At 40.1% G+C, this 23,835-nt stretch overlaps 2 protein-coding genes across 2 annotated transcripts; both read right to left on the bottom strand.

Annotated features, from left to right (window-relative positions):
• Positions 1-5,788: 5,788 nt before the first annotated feature.
• LOC118796037 (flap endonuclease 1-like) lies at positions 5,789-10,654 on the bottom strand. Its single transcript, XM_036554871.1, has 7 exons — positions 10,640-10,654; positions 9,508-9,557; positions 8,922-8,988; positions 7,653-7,784; positions 6,631-6,782; positions 6,082-6,196; positions 5,789-5,866 (listed from the first exon to the last, which is right to left on the bottom strand). Exons 1-7 carry the CDS (start codon positions 10,652-10,654, stop codon positions 5,789-5,791), a joined length of 609 nt encoding a protein of 202 aa, XP_036410764.1.
• A 9,110-nt stretch (positions 10,655-19,764) lies between these two features.
• LOC118796029 (B-cell receptor CD22-like) lies at positions 19,765-23,430 on the bottom strand. Its single transcript, XM_036554864.1, has 7 exons — positions 23,366-23,430; positions 22,770-23,129; positions 21,606-21,914; positions 21,172-21,438; positions 20,993-21,086; positions 20,764-20,821; positions 19,765-20,037 (listed from the first exon to the last, which is right to left on the bottom strand). Exons 1-7 carry the CDS (start codon positions 23,409-23,411, stop codon positions 19,765-19,767), a joined length of 1,407 nt encoding a protein of 468 aa, XP_036410757.1. The 5' UTR covers positions 23,412-23,430.
• Positions 23,431-23,835: the final 405 nt, after the last annotated feature.

Below are 23,835 nucleotides of genomic sequence, written 5' to 3'. Positions count from 1 at the left end.
AGTCCACACTGAGAACAGTGGTCCCACGCTGATCTCACATCACAGCTAATCCTTGGTCACTAACAGTCTGTATAGCTCAGTGCTGCATGTAGTGCCGGCAGAGACCCACCTGGCAACAGGCAGAAAATGAAAAACAGGCTCTTAATTCCAGCCATGTCCTCCAATTCAGTGCAGAAATGCAGCACAGAGGCAGTGAAAGGAGGTCACCTAAAAACACAGCAAACAGAGACCTTATGAGAGATTTATTACCTTCTGTGGAATCTGTGGAAAACAACATAAATATTAGTGATTAGAAGATAAAACATTCTGGCAATGACTTTCCCCTTCACAGGTCCAGCAGTGAACTACAGAGCAGTAGATATTAGTTTCAGGACACGTGCTACTTAACATTATCCAAGCACCTTGCACATGGTAAGTAGCCTAGCCCTCCTAGTGGAATGAAGCCAATTTATTCTCCTGTTCTGACCTTCAGGTCACTGTCAGCAGATAGCAGGGGTGGTTTTGAGCCTGCGCCATAGGGTTCAGTTCATGATTGGAACAATTTCCTTTACCCTTTGAACCATTCAAGAGGTCTACAGTTGGAAATTCCTCTAGAATTTTTTTTTTAAATTTTCCCCTACAGCAAACATGAATCAGTACCTTGAACAGAATATCACGTGCAAACCATCTAAGGCTTTCATGATCAGTTTCTCAGACCAGCATTGCTCTGCATTCACAGAGTCCCATTACTTCCTGCCATAGATTATCTACAGTACTTCTAAATTGATGAAACTCAGATTGTCTTGACATGACTTCCTCTTATACAGACTTTCTCACAATGACTTCAGTACCCCTCAAAATTCTACTTTGTGTACGCAACTGCTTTGACCACTGAGTCAACCTACGACTTGGCCCTGCTCTTGGTTTGAGCTCCTCTAATGCTATATTGTTCCTTCGACACCACTCTCTGTATTTGAGTTGACTGCTCTGAAAGACAACAAATTCTCACTTCAGCCGTTGTCAGACACCTTTTTCATTGGCACACATCTGTTGCAATGCCTAATGAAACATCTAACCACCACCAGTTCCTTTCATGTTCCTTTCAAAACCCTTACTTTTGTGCCCAGCTACTTTGACCACACAGTAAACCTACTTTCATGGCTCCATGGTAGAGTTCCTCTACTGCTATATTTTTATTTCTACCCCACTCTGTATTTGAGTTAAAAGATAAGATGAAGACTGAAGATTCTCACTTTGTTTGATGCCAGATACCGTTTTAATTTTAACCCATGTGTTGCAGTCCCTAATGCACTATGTGAGCCACCCACTAACAGTCACAAGTTCCTTTCACATGTGATAAACTGTGTACAGAAACCCCACTTGAATTAGCACCAATGATACTTGAAGAATTAAATCTTCTAAAAGAATATCTTTTGTTAATAAAAAAAAAAAAGTTAGGAAAAACTTTTTAGTTTATTGTGCATACCTTCAATGTTTCTTTAACTTTGCAGGTCATCTAGTAGTATATCAGTGATACAACATTACACTTCTTTGCATATTCTTTCCATGATAGGTTACACAAAAATAAACCCTATGAATTACATCTGGTGCGCAAAATAATGGACATGAAAAAGGGCTCATATTTTATGGTAGCTGAATCACAATTAAACAGTTAATCAAACTACATTTGTGTTTCATGTTAATGTTAATATTAATTCCAGCCATGCCTCTGCCATTTTAAAAGATGTTTTAATCAACACTTTTAAATGTGGGTTTCTTAACTAACATGAGAAATCTAAAAGATTTTGGAGGAGATCAAACAGTTATTGCCCAAATTGCAGGTGCATCAGTCAAGGCAAAATGATTAATTTAATGTGTCCAGAGAACACTGTCATAAATTATGACAGCACACTCCAAACAAGGAAAAACTGCATCACAAAACAGGAACAGAGTTTACAGGTTGAAGCTCAGTAACAGGGATAGATGGATACTTAACAGGGCAGACAAAAAAAACACAAAAACTGTCTCAAAATGACCACAGAACTGAATCTACACCTTTGTGACTCAATCTCAGCAAATACTTTATTTTGTGAGTTTCTCAAGGCTGATATTTATGGTAGCGCTGCAATTCAGCCTCATAGCATGGTGTAATGAGCACAAAACCTAGATGTCTGAGTAGTGGAAGAAAGTAATATGGTCTGATGAGTCACATGTCACTCTTTTTCCAGCATCTGGATGGATGTGTGTTGGGAGAAACCCATATTGCCTGTTTCCAACCATTAAACATGGTGATGGATCTGTTGTGGTATGGTAAACCATCTCATGGGAGTCATTTGGTCCGATTATTGCTCTACATCACAGGATTATGACAAAGGAAACCATTTTAGGTCAATTGGTGCACCCTCACATTGTTTGCTGAAGACGTTCCTATTTTCTGAGATGGTGAGACCCCCTTACACACTGCTAAATGGATTGAGTGTTTTAATGAGTACCAGGGTAAAGTCAAACACCATCCTTGCCCTCCCCAATCACCAGATCTAAACATTGAATCTTTATGGGTAGAAGTTCTGAAACGTAGAGCAGAGAGCAGATTTATACCTCCGTTTCTCAAAGAACTGGAGGCTTTCCGTCTCAAAGAACAGGCCAATATCCCTCTAGAAACAGTTCAGAACTCGTAGTAATAGCATTCTAAGAAAAGCTGAAGATGTTCTAAAGGCAACTTATTTGTTAATAAATATTCTTGCATAGTTTGGCGTTTCCATTTTGTTGGAATTAGCTTACCCTGAATCATGGCACAAACAGCAATATAGATCTATTAAAACTCATAGAAAAAATGAATACTTGCCTTCTCCTCAGCAGGCTGTCATAACTCCACGCCCGAGTTGAATGTGTGTGTGAAAAGCAGAAAGATACTACACTGCAGGCACACCACAGCGAACACTGTAATGATGCAATCAAGCATTGCAGCACTTGTCACATGAATGACATCCCCAACCCGAAACCATGACGAAGTTATAAATATGGCTGTGACTGTGCCAATGGACAGATATAATCAGAATGCAATTTTTGTGCGGCAAGTTCATTTTTAAATCAAGTCAATCATTTTTATATACACAGGAACAGTGGAATAAGTGAGTTACTATAATGTTAATTGACATCTTATTACACTAAGACCATATTAATTTAACTAGAGTATCAAAACCTGGTAGACATCAGCTGATAAACCATGAATCATCTATACAGTCTCTGGTACACTGAAAACCAGTTTTACCTTGCTTGTTCCACATATGCACAGGAAATATACTAACCACACTTTTGTTCAAATTCATATGTAGCACAACTGTTGACATGTCAAACACCTCCCACAGAACAGGGCAATGGTTTAGTATGATATATTAATGAAAGCGTGTGGGTCAATGGTTTATGTTATCTTGTAAGCAATTGTTAACTAAGCCCGATTTGCAGAAGCCGTTCAGTTTCCTCTGACTGGTGACCAAAATAACATTTGTATCTTAAATTTAAAAAAGAATGAAAGTATGAATTACATGTGGTGCGTAAAATAATAGAAACAGCAAATGAAGAAGGGCTCATATTTTATAGTAGCTGAATCACAGTTAAACAGGAGTCTACACTTGTGTTTCATATTAATGTCAATATTAGTTACAAATATGCTCTTGCTATAATATATGTTTTCATTAAGACTTTAATATGTGAGGTTCTAACAACATGTGAGATCTAACAGATTTTGGAAGAGATCAAACAGTTAGGCAAAATGAGTAATTTAATGTGTCCAGAGAACAGTGTCATAAATTATGACAACACACTCCAAACAAGAAAAAAACTGCAGAAGAAAAAAGGAACAGCGGTTACATGTTGAAGTTCACCAACAGGGATAGATAGATACTTAACTTCAAAAACAGAACTGAATCTATACCTTTATGACCCAGTCTCAGCAAACACTTTACTTTGTGAGTTTCACAAGGCTGATATTTATGGTAGCGCTGAAATTCAGCCTCATAGCATGGTGTAATGAACACAAAACCTAGATGTCTGAGCAGCACATGTCACTCTTTTTCCTGCATCTGGATGGATGTGTGTTGGGAGAAACCCATATTGCCTGTTTCCAACTGTTAAACATGGAGATGGATCTGTTGTGGTATGGTAAACCATTTCATGAGAGCCATTTGGTCCGATTATTGCTCTACATCACAGGATTACGACAAAGGAAGCCATTTTAGGTCAATTGGTGCACCCTCACATTGTTTCCTGAAGACGTTCCTTTTTTCAAAGATGTTAAGACCCCCTTACACACTGTTACTTGGATTGAGTGTTTGAATGAACAACAGGGTGAAGTCAAACACCATCCTTGCCCTTCCCAATCACCAGACCTAAATACTGAATCTTACAGGTAAAAGTTCTGGAACGTAGAGCAGAGAGCAGATTTATACCTCTGTTTCTCAAAGAACTGGAGGCTTTCCGTCTCAAAGAACAGGCCAATATCCCTCTAGAAACAGTTCAGAACTTGCAGTAATAGCATTCTAAGAAGAGCTGAAGCTGTTCTGAAGGCAACGAGCAGCCAGACTTCTTAGTTAATAAATCTTCTTGCATAGTTTGGCGTTTCCATTATTTTGTTGGAACCAGCTCATCCTGAACCTGGCACAAACAGCAATATAGATCTATTAAAACTCATAGAAAAAATGAATACTTGCCTTCTCCTCAGCAGGATCTCATAACTCCACACCCGAGTTGAATGTGTGTGAAAAGCAGAAAGATACTACACTGCAGGCACACCACAGCGAACACTGTAATGATGCAATCAAGCGGTGAATGACATGAATGACATCCCCAACCTGAAACCATGACGAAGTTATAAATATGGCTGTGACTGTGCCAATGGACAGATATAATCAGAATGCAATTTTTGTGTGGCAAGTTCATTTTTAAATCAAGTCAATCATTTTATCAAACAAAGGGACAGTGGAATAAGTGAGTTACTATAATGTTATTAGACATCTTATTACACTAAGACCATATTAATGTCATTAATATCAAGACATCAGCTGATAAACCATGAATCATCTATACAGTCTCTGGTACACTGAAAACCAGTTTTACCTTGCTTGTTCCACATTTGCACAGGAAATATACTAACCACACTTTTGTTCAAATTCATATGTAGCACAACTGTTGACATGTCAAACACCTCCCACAGAACAGGGCAATGGTGTAGTATGATATATTCATGAAAGTCATTGGTTAATGTTACCTTGCCAGCAACTGTTTACTGAGCCTGAATTTGCAGGAGCTGTGCAAATTTGTACCTTAAATTTTACAAAATGAAAGTACATTTAATGAGAAAAAAATCAGAATTGTCCTGTCTTGGGGAAACTGCAGTGAAAAAGCAGATGACAGCAACCAGAAATGTCAGTACTGACTATTGTTTCCCATTTGTAAGAATATTTCACTGTTACACAATTCATGTAGCAACAGCATTAATGACTATCATGACCAGAATATCACAGACCAACCATACATTTTTATTAAAGGAACAAACAAGAAAAAAAGATAAGGCATAATTGAAATTGGTCCTGCTGCAATTATTATTACTAAATAATAATAATAATAATTGCTAAAATATCCACACTATTCTCAAGTTGAATGTTTTGAACAGATAACGTCCATACTGTGCTTTCTTTAATATGAGGAAGTGACCATGAGAAAGCAGAGATGAATGTAAATGGAAGATGAGTGCTGCCCCCTTCCTCCATTCTTTAACTTCCTCTTGATCTTGTTCATGTCATCTTTTTCTCTATTTGGCTTTTTTGAATTTTCCTGGAGTTGCAGTTGTTTTCAATTTCTCCTTTGCTGACCCCTTTGAGTCCAGTTCCTAAGAAAAATAACAGACACAGTCAAGAGTAAGAACAGAGTTCAAAGAAACAGGTAGTTGAAATGCAGGGCACAGACATTGTAACACTAAAACAGACCCCAAAATCTTTCCCAACACAGTTTACACAGCATGATCATCCCCAAGAACGTGAGGTTGAAATGAATTACAGATTAGTTCACAGGCAAGCACACATGCACGCATGCTGTCTCATGTACCTTGCGTTTGGATGACAGTGAGCCTGTGACAGTGAAGAAGGAGTCCAGCCTGCCCTGGGTGCTGCCCTGTCTGCTTTTCATGATCTTCTTACAGCCATTCCTAATGCGCTCCTCACTGCAGGTGCATCGATTAGAGCACAGAGTCAAAATATGAGCCACACTGTACATTTCATAGGGGTCCCCCTTTAAAACAAGCAGCAACTGGTCTCACTCCTTTCAAATGAGACAAAACAAATCACTTCACCATTCAATTAAGAGATTAAAGTACAGATTATTTAATATAGGGTCACAGACTCCCCACAGGGTAAACCTTGACCAAATCAACTTTCTGAATGAGTGGAAATTTCATTTTAAAATTTGCACCACAGTAATTTCTCCCTCGCATTTTTTAAATTCTGAATTATAATTCGTACAGTGAAATCAGACATGAAAATTATCACCAATGCTGGAAACCTTATTGTATGTACGTAATTGCTAATTAGTTTGTATGATTTTTATCCAGTGTTTGACACAGTTTCTAATTCACAGCACCGAGATATGCAGTGATACCTGAACTGTTTCTCAGCACACATGAACTGGACCAGTCCCTCTTCATCAGGATCAGTCCACTTCAGCTCTACAGAATCACTGTCCACCACCTCTGGCTCCAGGAAGAGCCGGCGGGCCTCTTTATACAGCCAGTCCTCTGGAGCCGGGTGTTTCTGTAAGGGACAGTTCAGTACAGTGTCAGTGCTGATTATTACGGTCTCATTAACAGACACTGTCCAAAAAAAGACAGTTCCAGTCCAAAGAATACTGACACATTTAACTACTTGCTCTGAAGGTTTCTGCATTTTGTATTTTGTATAGACACTGTGCAAAACAGGCATTTCCTGAAATTTCATGCCTACAAACCTCGAAACAGGCTCGAGATCTACTGACACTGGTGATTATAAAAAACCCGGTAGCATTCAATTCACAACTGCTAAAGAAAGCTCTCTGGTCCACACAACAATACAAAGGGGGACTACTCTGGCATTTTACCATTGCCCCATTCAGCCCCTGCCAGTCCATTTTGTGTATGCCATTTCCTGTAGCATTAGACATTGTCACCACACATTAGTGAAATGTACACATTACCATTAAGCTCTCTGTGTCACTACAGTCAAGTTATGTGATTTCCAAGTTGCCAACTTAAATACAATTACACAGAATATTAATAGCTAACTAACATTAATTAGGCAGCAGCAATGACAGACAAAATGCCTGTCATCGCTGCATGTGAAATTAGTCGCAAGCTGAACCGTTTTTATTGCTGTCAGTTTCCATGTTTCCATTCAACTGCGTTACATTTTTCAGGCTACTGCTCAATGTGTGAAAAGTGTGAAAGGAGCAACACAGCATTTTTATAGCGATGAAGCCATTTTGTCTGAGGACTGAACTTCAAAGGATACTTCCATCCATTCTCTCAGAGTGTACAGAAATTCCAATGCGAAGAAATCACAAACCAAAACCACTGCAAATGAAGCATCCTTAGAAACAGGAAAAACATCCCACAGCAGAACTGTAAGCAGGCATACAAACAGACTTACAGCAGGATCGATGTTGTCCAGGATCTCCTCAATGGAGCCATGCTGCTTAATGAGATCGATGGCTCGCTTGGGTCCAATTCCTTTTATTGTGCCACAGTAATCGCAGCCAAGCAAGATGCAGAGGTCTATGAACTGAGAGAGAGAGGGATACTTACACTTACAAATACACCTATTTAGAACATTAAAAAGAATCAGGCACTGTACAAAAACATACATTCTGTACAAGGTTTACATCAGAAGAACTTCAGATTTCGAATCTATGCGGTTTGACCTTCACATTGAGTAACAATGTAGGACACTGATTCTCGATCCTGCTCCTGGGGGCCCCCTGCTCTGCACGCTTTCCATCTTTCCCTGCTCTACCCACCTGACTGAACTCATCAGTCGCACTTTTGATTATCTGAGCACACCTGATTTAATCGAGAGCATGTTAGTCATTTCAATCAGGTGTGTTTGGAGCAAAGATAGATGGAAGATATGCAGGACAGGGGGGCTCCAGGAGTAGGACTGAGAAACACTGACGTAGGACATTTCCATTTTTGGCATTCAATTGGTAGCCCTCCACCACCTGATGTATCACCTATGAATAAGAATAATTATAAGAAATCTTTTTTTTTTTTAGTTTTGGTGTTACAAGAGAGACACTTGATATGGTTCACATATTGTACTGTAGTTCACAGAGGACAAAAATCTTGCTCAAAATCAAATTGGTCCTATGTAATATACCTCTCATTGAGCCATGCAGCTTATATGGTCTATGGTACGGACTATATGGGTGAGAAAGAGGAACTGCAAAAACACGATTTCCTGTGGCCGCAGTGTGAAGTAGTTGCGAACAGTAAGGCTCCCAACTCAAATGTTACTGGTTTGATTCCCATGTTGGGGTACTGTCGTAGCGGTCTCAACTTAGGCAACATGCTAAACCAGAAATGCCCCAGCAAATGCTCAGATAAAGTGTAAACATTTCACACCAAACAAGCTGCTCTGGATCTAAGCATCTGCTCAGCAACTCGAGGTTTCAAAAGAGAAACGCATGAATCCTGCTACCTTTGCTGGAAAAGCAGGAATCGTAAACACTAAAAGGTGGCAGAAAACATCTAACGAACTTTTGAATTTTTCTGGCTCAGTTGCCTGAGTACAGATGCAGACTTTTCTCAAAGAACTTTCTTTCAGGCGAGACAACAAATGAGTTCACTGCTGGGAAAAGCAGATTATATAATCATGAAATGGTTACACCCACACTGTGAAAACAGCAGTGAACACAGGTACCTGCTGGTGGGTCAGACCGGTTTCCTGCAAAATGCGACTGAAATGGAATTCCTGAATGGGAAGTTTCCTTCGAGAGGAGAGAGAGAGAGAGAGAAATGTGACTCTAATAAGTGGCTAGAAAATATATCACAACAGAATTGCTGGTAGAGCTGTGGTCTTTCCTCTCCACTTTGGCTGAAGTGAGGATAAAAGAAAGAGGATAAAGATACGAGGAAGAAACTACACAGTAAATGTTTGTCAATTCAACACAGTGAAATGAAATTGCTACTTTATATACTGTACTCAGTAAATAAACATCACATGAAACCACAAGATGGCACTGTGTGTTCACTTATTTACACATCTACATCTTTCAATCACTATAAAAGTCTGCTTGAGCTGGTTCCAAGTGCCTTGAGGAGAAAACAGAAAAAAAAGCAAAAAAGACAAAATATATTGAAATTACGTTTTATATTTGTCAAATATCAATTTTGCTCCTCTGCATTAATAAATGCAGAAAAATTCTGAGGTAGTCACACTCTGCATCTGTAATGGGCTACATGTGTATGAACAGTGGTATATAGTGGGGAGGCTGTCCAGGCAGTACTTGGCTTCACTAGCAGTAAGGTGTCTCAGCAGGACCCCTGTCCCAAACCCCTTTCCCAACACAGTTTACACAGCATGATCATCCCCAAGAACGTGAGGTTGAGATGAATTACAGATTAGTTCACAAACAAGCACACATGCACGCACACTGAGTCATGTACCTTACTTTGACAGTTGACAGATGACAGTTTCTCAGACACGATCTCTGTCTGTAGGCCTACTGGTCCCTCAGTGGTGGAATGAACTCCCCACAGGGGTTGGGACAGTGGAATCACTAGCAATCTTCTGACACAGCCTGAAGACCCACCTCTCTGTTCCACTTCTATCCCCACCCCCTAACACCTGCTACTTCTTGCATTTGATGTTATTTTTATGTTTAGCATTATGATGTATTGCGAATTTGTGATCTAGGGACTGTTGTCTTGTAGTATACTTGGCTTTTGTCAGAGTGCACAAGTTAACTTGTGGTAGGGCTTGAATAGTGTTATGCTTGTGAATAGCGTTATGCAGAGCTGAAGTGAGTAGCTTGTGTGAGCCCTGCGTAAAGCCTGTGGGGAAGTGGGTAGGAGGTAGCCGAGCGGTTGCAGTGGTTACGTCACTCCCTGAGACCTGGTTAACTAGCGTTGTTGCCGACAGGCTTGGGGCAAAAATGCCTTTAGCTCAACTGGCAATGACAACAACGCTGGCCGTAAGGGGGTGGTAGTGAGCAGTAAGAACCCAGGTTCAAAACTCGCTTGCTCACTGACCCCTGTAATACACAATGCACATACACCCCTTACATTCACATTCACTGGTCTGGAAGTGTTTTGAGCCTGGTCTGATGCGGTTGCTCGTTTAAACTGAATGGATACACTTATGTTCTCTTATGTTCCCACTTATTTCATAGGGGTCCCCCTTTAAAACAACAAGCAACTGGCCTCACTCCTTTCAAATAAGACAAAACAAATCACTTCACCATTCAATTAAGAGATTAAAGTACAGAATATTTAATACAGGATCACAGACTCCCCACAGGGTAAACCTTGACCAAATCAACTTTCTGAATGAGTGGAAATTTCATTTCAAAATTTGCACCACATTAATTTCTCCCTTGCATTTTTTTTATAAAATTCAGATTGAACTATAATTCATACAGTGATATCAGACATGCAAATTATCACCAATACTGGAAACCTTATTGTATGTACGTAATTGCTAATTAGTTTGTGTGATTTTTATCCAGTGTTCAACACAGTTTCTAGTTCACAGCACCCAGATATGCAGTGATACCTGAACTGTTTCTCAGCACACATGAACTGGACCAGTCCCTCTTCATCAGGATCCGTCCACTTCAGCTTTACAGAATCACTGTCCACCACCTCTGGCTCCAGGAAGAGCCGGCGGGCCTCTTTATACAGCCAGTCCTCTGGAGCCGGGTGTTTCTGTAAGGGACAGTGTCAGTGCTGATTATTACAGTCTCATTAACAGACACTGTCCTATATTTATATTTTTCAGGCTACTACTCAATGTGTGAAAAGTGTGAGAGGAGCAACACAGCATTTTTATAGCGATGAAGCCATTTTGTCAGAGGGCTGAACTTCAAAGGATACTTCCATCCATTCTCCCAGAATGTACAGAAATTCCAATGCGAAGAAATCACAAACCAAAACCACTGCAAATGAAGCATCCTTAGAAACAGGAAAAACATCCCACAGCAGAACTGTAAGCAGGCATACAAACAGACTTACAGCAGGATCGATGCTGTCCAGGATCTCCTCAATGGAGCCATGCTGCTTAATGAGATCGATGGCTCGCTTGGGTCCAATTCCTTTTATTGTGCCACAGTAATTGCAGCCAAGCAAGATGCAGGGGTCTACGAACTGAGAGAGAGAGGGATACAACCTTGTACAAACACATACATTCTGTGCAAGGTTTACATCAGAAGAACTTTAGATGTAAAATCTGTGTGATTTGACCTTAACTTTGAGTAACAATGTAACATTTGGCCACCTAAAACTGACCTACCTGCACTGTATGTTAGATATTAGAACTACGGTAGCCAACTCTGTTGACCCTGCTTTGATTTCATTGAACAACAACAACCCATCACTTGAGGGTGGGAGTTAGGATGAGTGGATGAGAACAGAATGACAAAAGGGAGAGTTATAAAAAAGAGAGCATGTGCTCAGAGAAAGAATACGCACAGACTCTGAGCCTTAAGTCCTCTCCTGTTTCATGCTGTAGATTGCAGGAATCTGATCCGGTGGTGCCTTCAGAAGGATCCCAGCAAACGGCCAGTCCTGGAGCAGATACTCCAGCATGATTGGATGAGGTTTTAGAGGTGAGTGGAGATCCAGAACTATGTAAGAAGCCTATATGGATATATCTAAAAAGCAAACAAAAAAAACAATAACTGAGGCCAAGCACCAGTCACATGTTGAATGTATTTGCTAAAACATGTAACTCACATTAGCCTTCTGTCACACTGGTCTGAAATGCATTTATTATCTTCTTAGGTCATGTAACACAATTCAATTCATGCACAAATTTAGGCTGCATTTTCTTTATAATACAAATGTTCAGATTAATGCTACCACTCCATTACCTTAATAGGGAGAGAGAGGCTAGAATCTGACTGATTGGTTTCTGAGTTGCTTTACAGATGTCGTTTATGTTTCCCTGGGTTTCTGTTTCTTCGCTATATATTTTCACTGCTGGTGCCATGCATGGCTGAGTAAACAATTCCTAGTGAAATACAGAGCAGCAGACTTTGATATATCTACAGGGAGAACAGACCTGTTCTGAATATATGGCACTTCTTAGCTGCCATATGTCAGATCTTCTTTGTCACACAAGTCAGACATTAAGAGGGAGTTTGTGACAACATCAGCTACCTAGTCAAACAGAAAGAACAATCGATAACAGAAGAACAAGATAACAGAAAATTTTTTCTGAATACTCCCATTTTTGTTCAGAATTTAGGCTACTTGTTTTATATTAGGATCATATTTTCATAATCATTAATGAATTGTTCTGTCTTTGTTTTTACAGTTCCTCAGTCTGAAAGGAGGCTAATTATACTATATGCTTGCCCTGCGCCCGATCATAAAAAATAAATGTCAAGTACTTGTGTTAACTAGTAACATTTTTATTTGCTTCTATTTTATCTGAAACAATCTACAATAATTAATTTGACAAAAAGCTCTGTCTTCACTATGCTCATCAGTACAGACAGCAGGACCATGGTTCAAAAAGATCAACACCAATGCACAATTAATTGACATTACTCACCTGGTGTTTTCAAGTAAATAGTTTAATATGTTTTTGTGCTACACCCCTACTGAAGAAAGTCTAGAAGTCATTGCCAAATTGTCCGACAGACAGAACACAAACCCATATTTACATTTCATGAATGAGGCTGCTATTCTCACAACATCAAGGTGGCAATTCCAACCCTTTTGCAATCAATTTATAGTGATTTAGCAAAGGATCATCCACAGCTTAGTCTCTGTCTCTTAGTCTCCGTCATTTCAATGATGTTCACAGTTGCAATGAACAATTGACACAAAACCCCATTTAGACATATTTTATCTGTATGATCAAAACTCACTTTCAGATTTCTGTTAATCTGTGTCACTGTTTTAAACGCTATCGTTCAGATGTGTTTCTAGAGGCCACTGTTTTTGCTCTTTCCACTTTTTACTTTTTTTCTTGGAGTTGCTTTTGTTCGTACGGCAACATGGCCATGAGTCAGGGTGCTGGAATGAAATCAACAGAATTTGTCCTGAATGCACTTGGAAATAATACCATTATCTACAAGGTTTATCTATACTTTGCACAACCTGTCTAAATACTTTTTATTTACTTTCTATTTGCACCACTTCAGCTCCCCACTGACTTTCTACTAGGTGCAGGTGCCCCTGAAAGTGCATCGGGTCCCTTGGAGGAGTGGATATGCAGACACATGGAGTGGCTTCAGACAGCGTGTGACACAGCAAAGAGTAACCTGGAGAGGGCAGCAGAGCAGAGGAGACAGTCTCACAATGAGCTGGTGTGGAAGCCCAGCCTGACTTCAGGTCAGTTTGTTTACATGGAACAGGTTAGGTGCAGGCCCAGACTGAAATCCAGGATCAGTGGGCCCCAGCCCTGCATAAATGCATGAACACACCTGCAGAAAGGGCTGGAGTCTGTGTAGTTGTTCCAGTCACTGGTGCCGAGGAGACACGACTAGTACACAGGTGTGAGATGAAGACTGTGAATTTTCCAACCAGCCCAGCAGGGGGGACAGAGCCATTAGAACACTTTTTAGCATGCACTAACCTCACAAATGGTTAACAGTGCAACGGTCCTCATTGAATTTCATACATTGCTGGTGTATTATTGGTAGGCTTGCAGTGATATTACTGGTGTACATGTGGCATGCTTTCTCACTTCCTCCCTCTTCTCTGTCTCTCTCTCTCCGCTACTTGTGGTTTGGGGGCAGGGTCACATGTAGTCCAGTATCACAGGCTTGTGCCCTTTCTGGAATCTAGAAGCTGCTTTTTTGTAACTGTTTTCATATTTTACAAAAAAACAATCATTGTGATTCATGTCTCAGTGTGCCACTTTCAAAACAAATTATTTCTGCTCCTGGGTCACCACACATGATTCTTGATTTTTTTTTTTTTAACACAAAGGGCTTAACCATTTTTGCATCTTTTTGCCAAGGTTAACCCTATCGCACGGAACTTATTTTTATGCTATGTTGCACGCGTCTTACGTTACATGGTTTGTAATGTTTTCATTAGCGTTATTAAGCTTCTCATAGTTTTCAGTTAGCATTTGCTATATTTTTTAATGTTAAATTGCTGTTTCCTCAAAGATAAAATTAGCTAGAATTTTTCCAATCTAGTGTTCTAATCGCACCAGATTTAGCATACACGTTAAATGGCAAATCACACCGGTGTGACCATACGCGCGAAAGGGTTAATAATGTTGCATCAGCCTGGGTCTCCTGTTAGAATTAGTTCACCCCCAGGATTCCAATGTGTTGAAAGCTGAAGAGAAGCAAATCTTACAGGGGGAACCACAACTGACGCAACACTGGCATTGCTGTTACCACATTTTCCGAATAGCGGCATTACAAACCAGGAAACACCGTTCACCTACACTGTTGTAATTGTAAGGCAAGGGGAATTACGTACATTTGTAGGTAGGTTGCTTAAAGTAGGTAAATTTGTAGGTAGGTTGCTTAAAGATTAACACTCATTCTAGATAGTTTTCCATAGTGGCAGAACACACGGTTTGAAGGCTGATTGTAGGCATGCAGGTGCTCTCCCATTCATTGTCCTGTATGCCAGCACTAAGCTTTTGAACTTGAAGCAAGTGACATGAAATCAGAAAAGTGAGGTGAGAATGGGGTGTAACTTCACTACATTTAGAGAGATTGTAGACAAGTCATGCAGCTGCATTCTTAGTTGTAGGGCTTTGATGGCACATGCAGGCAGGCACAGACAAGCAAAGAGGGAGTTACAGTAGTCCAGGCATGAGAGGACCAGGGCCAGAACTAAGAGCTGTGTAAAATACATAGCGATGTAGGGGCAGATACTTCAGATGTTGCACAAAAAGAATCTGCACACTGACTCAGCCCTGCAAAATGAGAGAAGGACAGTTGGCTATCAGCTATTACGCCAAGGCTTTTGACAGCGCTATTGGTAAAAGAGCTTGTAGAGTCTAGGCTGAAGGAGGGGTCTTGAAATGGGGAGGACCTGGATAGGATGAAAAGCATCTCAGTCTTCGCCGGGTTAAGCTTTAGGTGGCGGTCCACCATCCACTGTGAAACGTCTTTCAAGCGAGCTGAGATGTGCACAGACACCTGTGTGTCAGATGGTGGAAAAGACAAGAAAAACTGAGTGTCGTCCGCACAGAAGTGGTATGAAAAGTCATGAGTGGAAATTACAGAGCCAAGAGAGTCCGTTTCTTCAGCAGGGGCATGAGTCGTGTCTACTTGAAGGTTGCAGGCACACAGCTGGTGAAGAGTGACAAATTCATCAGAGCAGAGATGAATGGTAGAAGGCTGGGAATGGCAGTCTGCGGGTAAGGTGAGGGATCGGGATCCACGGCACAGGATGTGATGTAAGGACATGAGAAGTGACGTCAACATCTGAGAGAGGAGGGGTGGAGAGTGGGGTGGAGGAAAAAGAGGAAGAGACAAGAGATGAAGACTGTGGTCACTGGAGGGAGTTGTGTCTAACCTCTTGGTTGAAGTGACCTGCGAAGTCATCCGCAGAAAGATCAGAGGAAGGTGGGCGAGAGGGGGATTGAGGAAGGAAGAGAAGGTAGAAAATAGGCCATGTGGGTTAGAAAGTGAGTTTTGAATCTTGAATTCATAAAAGGAAGCCTTAGCACGAGTCACACTTGCAGAGAGGTGTGTTAGATAGTTCAGCATATCTACATACAAAAATATGTCAATCTTCTCATGCTTGTAAGTACTTTTAACAATAGTATATACATTTCCCAAGGATTGACAATGATTAATAAGAGTAATAGCAGAGTAATAGCAATAGCAAGAGTAATAATATCATCAATTTTGTTCATCAAGAATGCTGTTAATGTGATATTTCCTCCACATGAGTTATGCCAGTTGAAGGGGTCTGTTAGTTTTTCACAGGAAGTAATGTTCTGTCTAGAATGGCAGGAAATCAATCTAAAAGATGCAACATTTTTCAGGCGAGGACATTTGAACATTAATAAAATCACTGAGGCCTTCAGTAAAAACGGGCAAACATAAAAAAACTACTTTTTATGTCTAGGTTTAATGCTGGCAAAGCCAGAAAAGTCAGGAACGTCATGAAATTACCTTTACATTTAAATTCTGCCTATGCACTGCTAAGACTTTTAGGCACAATCATTTGATACATGCTATGATACTTTAGCTGTATTGGGTTACTTCATGCAGCAGGTACTCACCTCTAGGCAAAATTTTGAAGATGTTAAGGAGAATCTTGAGAGTCTACCGAGTTGTTCCAGCAGATGGTAAAACTGTTCTTTTTGACAGTGGTAAGAAAATGATGTGTCCATTTGACTCATCTCAAACAGCAAAGTATATAGTTTTCAGAGGACTAAAGAGAATAACCATGTACAGTGCCCTCAAAAAGTATGTTAACAGTAGAACGGAATGTGTAATTTTGGCCATTAACTTTTATTCAATGGTCTTCACATATATTTGACCTTTTTAGAGAAATGGCTGTTTTTGTGTTGAGTGCCCCCATTTTCAGGTGTGCAAAAGTAAGTTAACAAATGACTGACAGGTGTAACTTGTTCCTCAGGTGTTTCCTTTTGCATGGATTGTTCACACATAAAAAGGCAGTGGGTGTCTAGCCTTGATTTCAGCCTGTCTTCTCATCTGTGGAGATTGCATTTGGAGCAAGAAGGCATACATCAGCATGAATACCAGAGAACTGACTATGGCAGAAAAACAGCTAATCTGTAAGAAGAGAGAACAAAAAAAGTCATTAAGAACCATAGCAAAGGAAATGGCTATATAAAGTACAGTAGTTTGGAAAGTTCTGAAAAAAAGAAACCACTGGTGGACTTCAAAATAAACACAGAGCAGGTCACCCACGGAAAACAGCTGCAGTTGATGACCGAAAAAATCCTAAGAGCTGTGAAGAAAAACCCTAAAACATCGGTCAGTGACATCACCGTCAGTCTACAAAGTGCAGTTCTAAAAGTATCACAATCCACTATTCGCAGAAGACTTCAACAGCAAAATTATAGAGGGTATACTGCAAGATGCAAAACTCTTATCAGCACCAAGAATCGAAAGGCTAGATTAGAATTCGCCAAAAAATACAGAGACGAACCAGAAGAGCTCAGGAGCAAGGTTTTATGGACAGATGAGACCAGAATAAACCTTCACCAAAGTGATGGAAAGCCAAAAGTTTGGAGAAAGATGGCAACTGCCCATGATCCAGACTTATTCCACCTCATCTGTGAAGCATGGAGGAGGTAATGTCATGGCCTGGGCATGTATGGCTGCTTCTGGAACTGGCTCACTCATCTTTATTCATGATGTAACAGATAATGGCAGCAGCAGGATGAATTCAGATGTGTACAGACGGATTTTGTTTGGTTATGTACAAAGCAATTCCTCCAATCTCATTGGCCGGCACTTCGTTCTGCAACAAGACAATGACCCCAAACACACTGCCTGTGCAACCAAAGCTTTTGCCAATGACAAAAAGTGAAAAGTTTTCGACTGGCCAAGTCAACCACCAGATCTAAATCCAATTGAGCATGCATTTTACTTGCTGAAGATGAGATTGAAGACAGAGATCCCCCATAACAAACATCAACTGAAAGCAGCTGCAGTGAAGGCCTGGAAGAGCATTTCCAAAGAAGATACCACACGCTCGGTAACGTCAATGGGTCATAGACTTGATGCAGTCATTGCATCAAAGGGCTATGCAACTAAATATTAGACCTTATTGCTTTGATTTGTTTTGAAATTCATCTGTTCACTTACTTTTACACACCTGAAAAAAGGGAACTCAACATTAAAATGGCTCTTTCTATAAAATGATAAAAACATATGTGCACGTAAATAGCATAAAATAAAAGCTAAAAGCTAGTCTCTACTTTAGTCTCATAGTCATTTGTTGTTCTCAAATGCAAAGGTCTAAAGTAGCAAAAATATCAAATTCCAATCTACTGTGAACATATTTTTGGAGGGCACCGTATAGACAAGGATATAGACCACAGATAGAGGTCTGAATTTAGGACAAGTTAGTTAACTATGAAAAAGCTGCTGTCATGTGAACCAAAGCACTGGAAGCACAATATGGAAAGTACACTGAAAAAGACATTCACAAAAGGCGTAAAAATCATTTTAACAGCTGCCATGATACTTGAAACCATGATAGAAAAAAAGCAGCTGAAACACTTGAGACAGTCCTGAAGAGTAACTACATGTGACTGACAAGTTACCTTGTAAAGCAAGGTATTTAAAAATTCATTCTTCTTAGACATTGATTGATTCATGAAAGTTGTTACATAGACTTGAGCAATTCTGTGTACTGTTACTTTCTAGTATGTGACTGTTTGATTTTCTACATAAAAACATACTTGGCCATTCTCCAGGATTACTTCGGGACTGAAGTTCACTTTGAATGAAAATCTCCATCAAAAATTATATATAGACAAGGATATGGACCACAGAGAGAGGTCTGAATTTAGGGCAAGTTATTTAACTTGAAGAAGCTGCTGTCATGTGAAGTAAAGCACTGGAAGCACAAAATGGACAGTAAACTGAAAAAGCCATCCACAAAAGGCATAGAGTTATTTTAACAGCTGCCATGGTATTGTGGAAACCATGATAGAAAAAAGCAGCTGAAACACTGATGTGTACATTGATGTGTATCTGTAAATGAAAGACAAGTTGCCTTGTAGAGCAGGGTATTTATTTCATTCTCCAGTTCATTTCGTAATCAACTTGACAAATCAACTGATGTAAGTTAGGATGCACTGCTGATTGCCTTTGCGCAGTACAGAGAGATTGCTGTTGCAACACTGACTCCCAGGGTCTCAAAGTTCACAAGTGAGAGACAAGGTCAAGTTAGTCAAGTTATATTAGAATATGCGAAAATATTTTTAACGTTAATAGTAAGGTACCTTGTAGTTTTAAGTATTTTGCACTGCACTTAAAGATTGACACTTGTATACACTAGTTATCTCTGCACTGTTAAGGGGAGTATACATGCCCAAAAAAAAGAAATGTGGTGGTCTAATCACCAAGACATGAGTATGAGCTACTAATGAACAAAAATTGGAATTTAAGGCACATTTTAGGCACTTGTTTTTTATGTAAATTGGGTGAGATAGACTGTTCAGAAACAGACAGTTACTGCCTGTTCTTAGTTCCTATGCTCTCACACCCTTCTCTCTGGAAGAAAAGCAGCAGAATGAAGAACATTCTCATGTCCATGTGACTATGCAGGTTTCAGTGCACTCTCAGTCCATATCTCATGGTTTGAAACAGCTTTGTGAGGTCTTAGTCCATTAGAAACCTCATACAAATGAAAGAGAAACATTACCTTTTGGTCCAGTCATAAATATACTATAACATACATAAATATAGGATAATATTTTTATCAAAAAAATTTGAATTACATTTGTGAGACATTTAAACTTACTTACATACTCGTAACAAAGCCAGTACATCAGGGAAAAAACTGATGAAAAAAGCAATTACATTACTATACAATATACTGCCAGAATATGAAGAAAGAAGATGTTTGTATTAGCGACGGTGCTTTGGATTAACCTGTGCGTAAAGCTCCTCTATCCCATGAATTGCCTGTTGTGGCTCCTGTCGCTGTCTCTCTGAAACTCTGACCTCGGTGTAAACAGACTCCTGTCCCACTCCCTCCTCCTGGCCTCTTCTCACACAGTCTTTGGCCCGCAGCTGGGAAAAATCAAGTTCACCATACTGGACCTCTCCCAGCTCACTTTCCAGGACCTCTGCTTTCTCCCCAGTCTTCATGGCTTCGTTGGTGTCCAAAGACTCATTGTTCTGCAATGTGTGTCAGCAGAGAACAAACTTTTGTTTTCTCATCCAGGTTCCATACAGACTCAAAAACCTATGAATTATACATTTTACATAGACATTACATGATGAAAATGTCATGAAAGACCCAAAAGTTGGTCTTTGAGGGTGAAGAGCAATATAGACAGTGAATTAATGTGTGCAGTTATGCAGTTCATAAAAAGAACCTTGCAGCTCTTTTCATGCAGTGTCTTTGTGTGTTTTTTTCAGTAACAGTTGTATAGCACTTAAGTGCTTCTGCCATATTTCATTTTTAGAGCTCTATAAAAACTGCTGTTCAACTCTATTCCACACATGCAGTTCTGTTTATGTAGGAGACCAGAAGGGCAAGGAAATGACATACAGTGTGTGACAACTGAGGTTAAATGTGGGTTGGACTTGGTGTGTCCTTCATCACTGTCAAAAATAGAATGCATTTGCAAGACTGAGCAATGTGAAGCAATGAACATTAATTTGGAGTGTGATGAGACTGTAACTGCCTTTAATGAAATTGGTTGTGTGTGTAGGTCCCTCATGTTGCCTTGATTTGCCATTTTAAATACGCAGGGGAAATGTAACTCACAGTGGCATTTCCACTAACCCATATCTTTAATCAAGAAGCAACTGCATACTTCAGTGATATACAGTGGGTCCTCTGGACCAGGGGTGAGAATCCCTGATCTAGAATTGTATGAGGCACAAGAATGCTTTTACCTGCCGCACTGTGTCCTGTGTCTTCATACTGACATTTGACTCTCCAGATTTTCTCTGCCTGAAAAACAATTCAGATTGTAATTACAAAATATATAATAATAATGTATACTAATAGCACAATTACGATTCGAATGATATTAACACATGGAAAACCTATTGAGAAAATCTGATGTGAGTTTTGAAAGGTCTGTGTTACATGCAGGCATTGAAATATCTGGAACAACATAACCTCCACAGAAACAGCAGCAGGATGGTTAGCAACAGCATGCCTATGGCCCCTAGGGCTCCTCCAATCACTTTGACGACAGATGGCTTCTCTGGGTCTGCAAGAAAAAGAGAGATCTAAACATTAGATGGTAATTGCTAAGTTGCTGGTTCCTCTTTTGTCCTTGATGAAACAACACCCACCAGTCACAGTCAGCAGCACATTTGCCGATCTCTCTCTTCCATGTTGATTTTTAGCTTCACAGTAGTACCAGCCTCCATCACTGTCAGTTACATTGAAGGTGAGAGTCTGTCCAGAGCCTCTCTCTGTGGCCTCATTTCCTGTGCCTCTAAACCAGGTGAAATTCTTCACTGGAGGGTTGGCCTCGCTGCTGCAGTAGAGGGTCACAGAGTTGCCCTTTTTCACTGAATCAGCTGGACTGACTGAGGCTGTTGTGTTCTTTGGAGAGACTAAGGAGGAGAATAATGTTAGCAGATATCATAGGCAAAAAACCATTTTGGTCAGCCTGTGCCCTGAATGTACAATTGTTGCAGCACTATGATTAAATTCTTCACAGGGCCATATGTATATCTAACAGACCAAAGAACAGAATGAGAGTCAGTCAGAGCTGTCTTACACAGAACACTGAGAGTCCTAGTCTCCTCCACACTCTTGCTGCTGGTCTTCTCTTGCAGTGGGTATACTGAAGTGCAGGTGATGGTCTTCCCGTGATGGAGGTGGGAAGCACTGAAGGTCAGGACAGATGAAACAGATTTGGTTTTGTCTGAATTTTCACACAGCTGATCCAGGTGGTCCCCAAGCTGGGGGGTCCATGTCAGGACAGGGGGGTGTGTGTGACAGGGGGCTGCAGCAGTGCAGGTCAGATTCACCGGAGTATTTTCCAGCACTTCTGTTATTCCGGTCATCTTGGGTTTCTGTGGAGAATCTACAAGACACACAGGTACTTTTTCATGAAAAAAATTATCCTTCATTCTTCAATGTGACTGTCTAAAAGGCAGAAAATATTTTCCACTTGGATTCTATTCTTTAAATTCCATTAACACAATCAAATGAATCAAATTTTTTCCAGATTATTTCCACTAAATTCTAATCCAATTGTGTTACTTAAATGCAATAGAGCCTACTAAGTTCGATTTTGATTCCTTTTGATAAAAATCATCAGCAATAGCCAAGACAACTCAGATTCGTGTAATGTGCTGACTTTCTTTTTAAAGTAATTATTCTTCAAGTATGTGTCTATGTGCTAATTGCCACAATGAAGGTCACAATGCCATGGTGCAATCATTGATCATAACCTCACCTAGTGTAGCAAGTGCTGCTTTGTAGATTCCTTATCGGTTCACCTTTGTTTGCTGTTTTATTCATCCTTTCATCTCTCTATGTCTTAGAATCTGAGAGAGTTTACTAGGTACTGTCAATTGCTGAGGTTTCTTTGATTGGTCATCAGAAGACCATTGTAAGACTTGACAAGATGCTGCATTGATAGAAGGTATATTTTATTTTCCTGTGGACTGGCATCCAGGCATTTGGCTGAAGTGAACAACTTTCTTCCTCAAAATATTTTGTTCTATATTGTGCAAAGCAAAATTCACTGTATTAAAATTTTGAATGCCTGTTTGCTCATTGCACTTGATTGCACATTGTGAGTAAGCATGATAATTATAAGACCGGTGATTTTATGGCTTTTGAAACATTAAGTTGATTCTTACATCAATAATTCTTAGAAATGTAGTGGACTAAAATCTGGAGAAAGTCATAGTGATGTGATGTATGTCTGTACCTTTGACATTAATGTTGACTGGTGAGTTTGGAAATGTTGCACGGAAACGTCCAGTCTCAATTCTGAAGAAGTATTTATCTGTAAAGCTTTGTGGTATGTTGTCCAGCACTGAGGTACAGTTTTTCTGAATCAAATCTCCAAGTATCTCCCCTCCAAGTTTGTTCTTAGTGTTGCTGCTGTTAAACACAACCATGCCTGCATCTTTGAATTGTGATGCATGTTTAATCCACACTCCATTGGCTGGTTTACTCAGGCTTTCATCTTCAGGGATCTTGAATTTGCATGGAATCAGCACACAGGAGCCACTCAGTGCTGTTATTTGCTGAGGCATCTGGGCTGTCCACTCACCACAAACAGCACCTGAAAAAATTTAGAATGATGTGGATTTAAGTCATAGATATGTGTCTGCCCATACAGAATAACACATGAAATATTTACTTGCTGTAAAAATAATAAATAAATAATATGTGTCTCTACAGCAGATCTCAGTCCACACTGAGAACAGTGGTCCCACGCTGATCTCACATCACAGCTAATCCTTGGTCACTAACAGTCTGTATAGCTCAGTGCTGCATGTAGTGCAGGCAGAGACCCACCTTGCAACAGGTAGAAAATAAAAAACAGGCTCTTAATTCCAGCCATGCCCCTGATTCAGTGCAGAAATGCAGCACAGAGGCAGTGAAAGGAGGTCACCTAAAAACACAGCAAACAGAGACCTTATGAGAGATTTATTGCCTTCTGTGGAATCTGTGGAAAACAACATAAATATTAGTGATTAGAAGATAAAACATTCTGGCGATGACTTTCCCCTTCACAGGTCCAGCAGTGAACTACAGAGCAGTAGATATTAGTTTCAGGACACGTGCTACTTAACATTATCCAAGCACCTTGCACACGGTAAGTAGCCTAGCCCTCCTAGTGGAATGAAGCCAATTTATTCTCCTGTTCTGACCTTCAGGTCACTGTCAGCAGATAGCAGGGGTGGTTTTGAGCCCGGGCCATAGGGTTCAGTTCATGATTGGAACAATTTCCTTTACCCTTTGAACCATTCAAGAGGTCTACAGTT

This window comes from Megalops cyprinoides, chromosome 2 (assembly GCF_013368585.1).
Source record: "Megalops cyprinoides isolate fMegCyp1 chromosome 2, fMegCyp1.pri, whole genome shotgun sequence".
NCBI classification, from domain to species: domain Eukaryota; kingdom Metazoa; phylum Chordata; class Actinopteri; order Elopiformes; family Megalopidae; genus Megalops; species Megalops cyprinoides.
The sequence above is the reverse complement of the archived record's forward strand: the minus strand, read 5'-3'. Positions and strand labels throughout refer to the sequence as shown.

Bases quoted from the DNA above. Each gene is read 5' to 3' on its own strand.
- LOC118796037 (XM_036554871.1), bottom strand. The intron at 8,989-9,507 runs GTACTGCCTGGA...CTCCTCTCGAAG, and splicing joins CTTACTGCTAGTGAAGCCAA to GAAACTTCCCATTCAGGAAT. The intron at 6,197-6,630 runs GTATCACTGCAT...ATGCACCTGCAG, and splicing joins TGTGCTGAGAAACAGTTCAG to TGAGGAGCGCATTAGGAATG.
- LOC118796029 (XM_036554864.1), bottom strand. From the start codon at position 23,411: ATGGCTGGAATTAAGAGCCTGTTTTTTATTTTCTACCTGTTGCAAG. The intron at 21,915-22,769 runs GTACAGACATAC...TGTGTCTTGTAG, and splicing joins AGTCAACATTAATGTCAAAG to ATTCTCCACAGAAACCCAAG. The intron at 21,439-21,605 runs GTAAGACAGCTC...TCTCCTCCTTAG, and splicing joins TAGGACTCTCAGTGTTCTGT to TCTCTCCAAAGAACACAACA.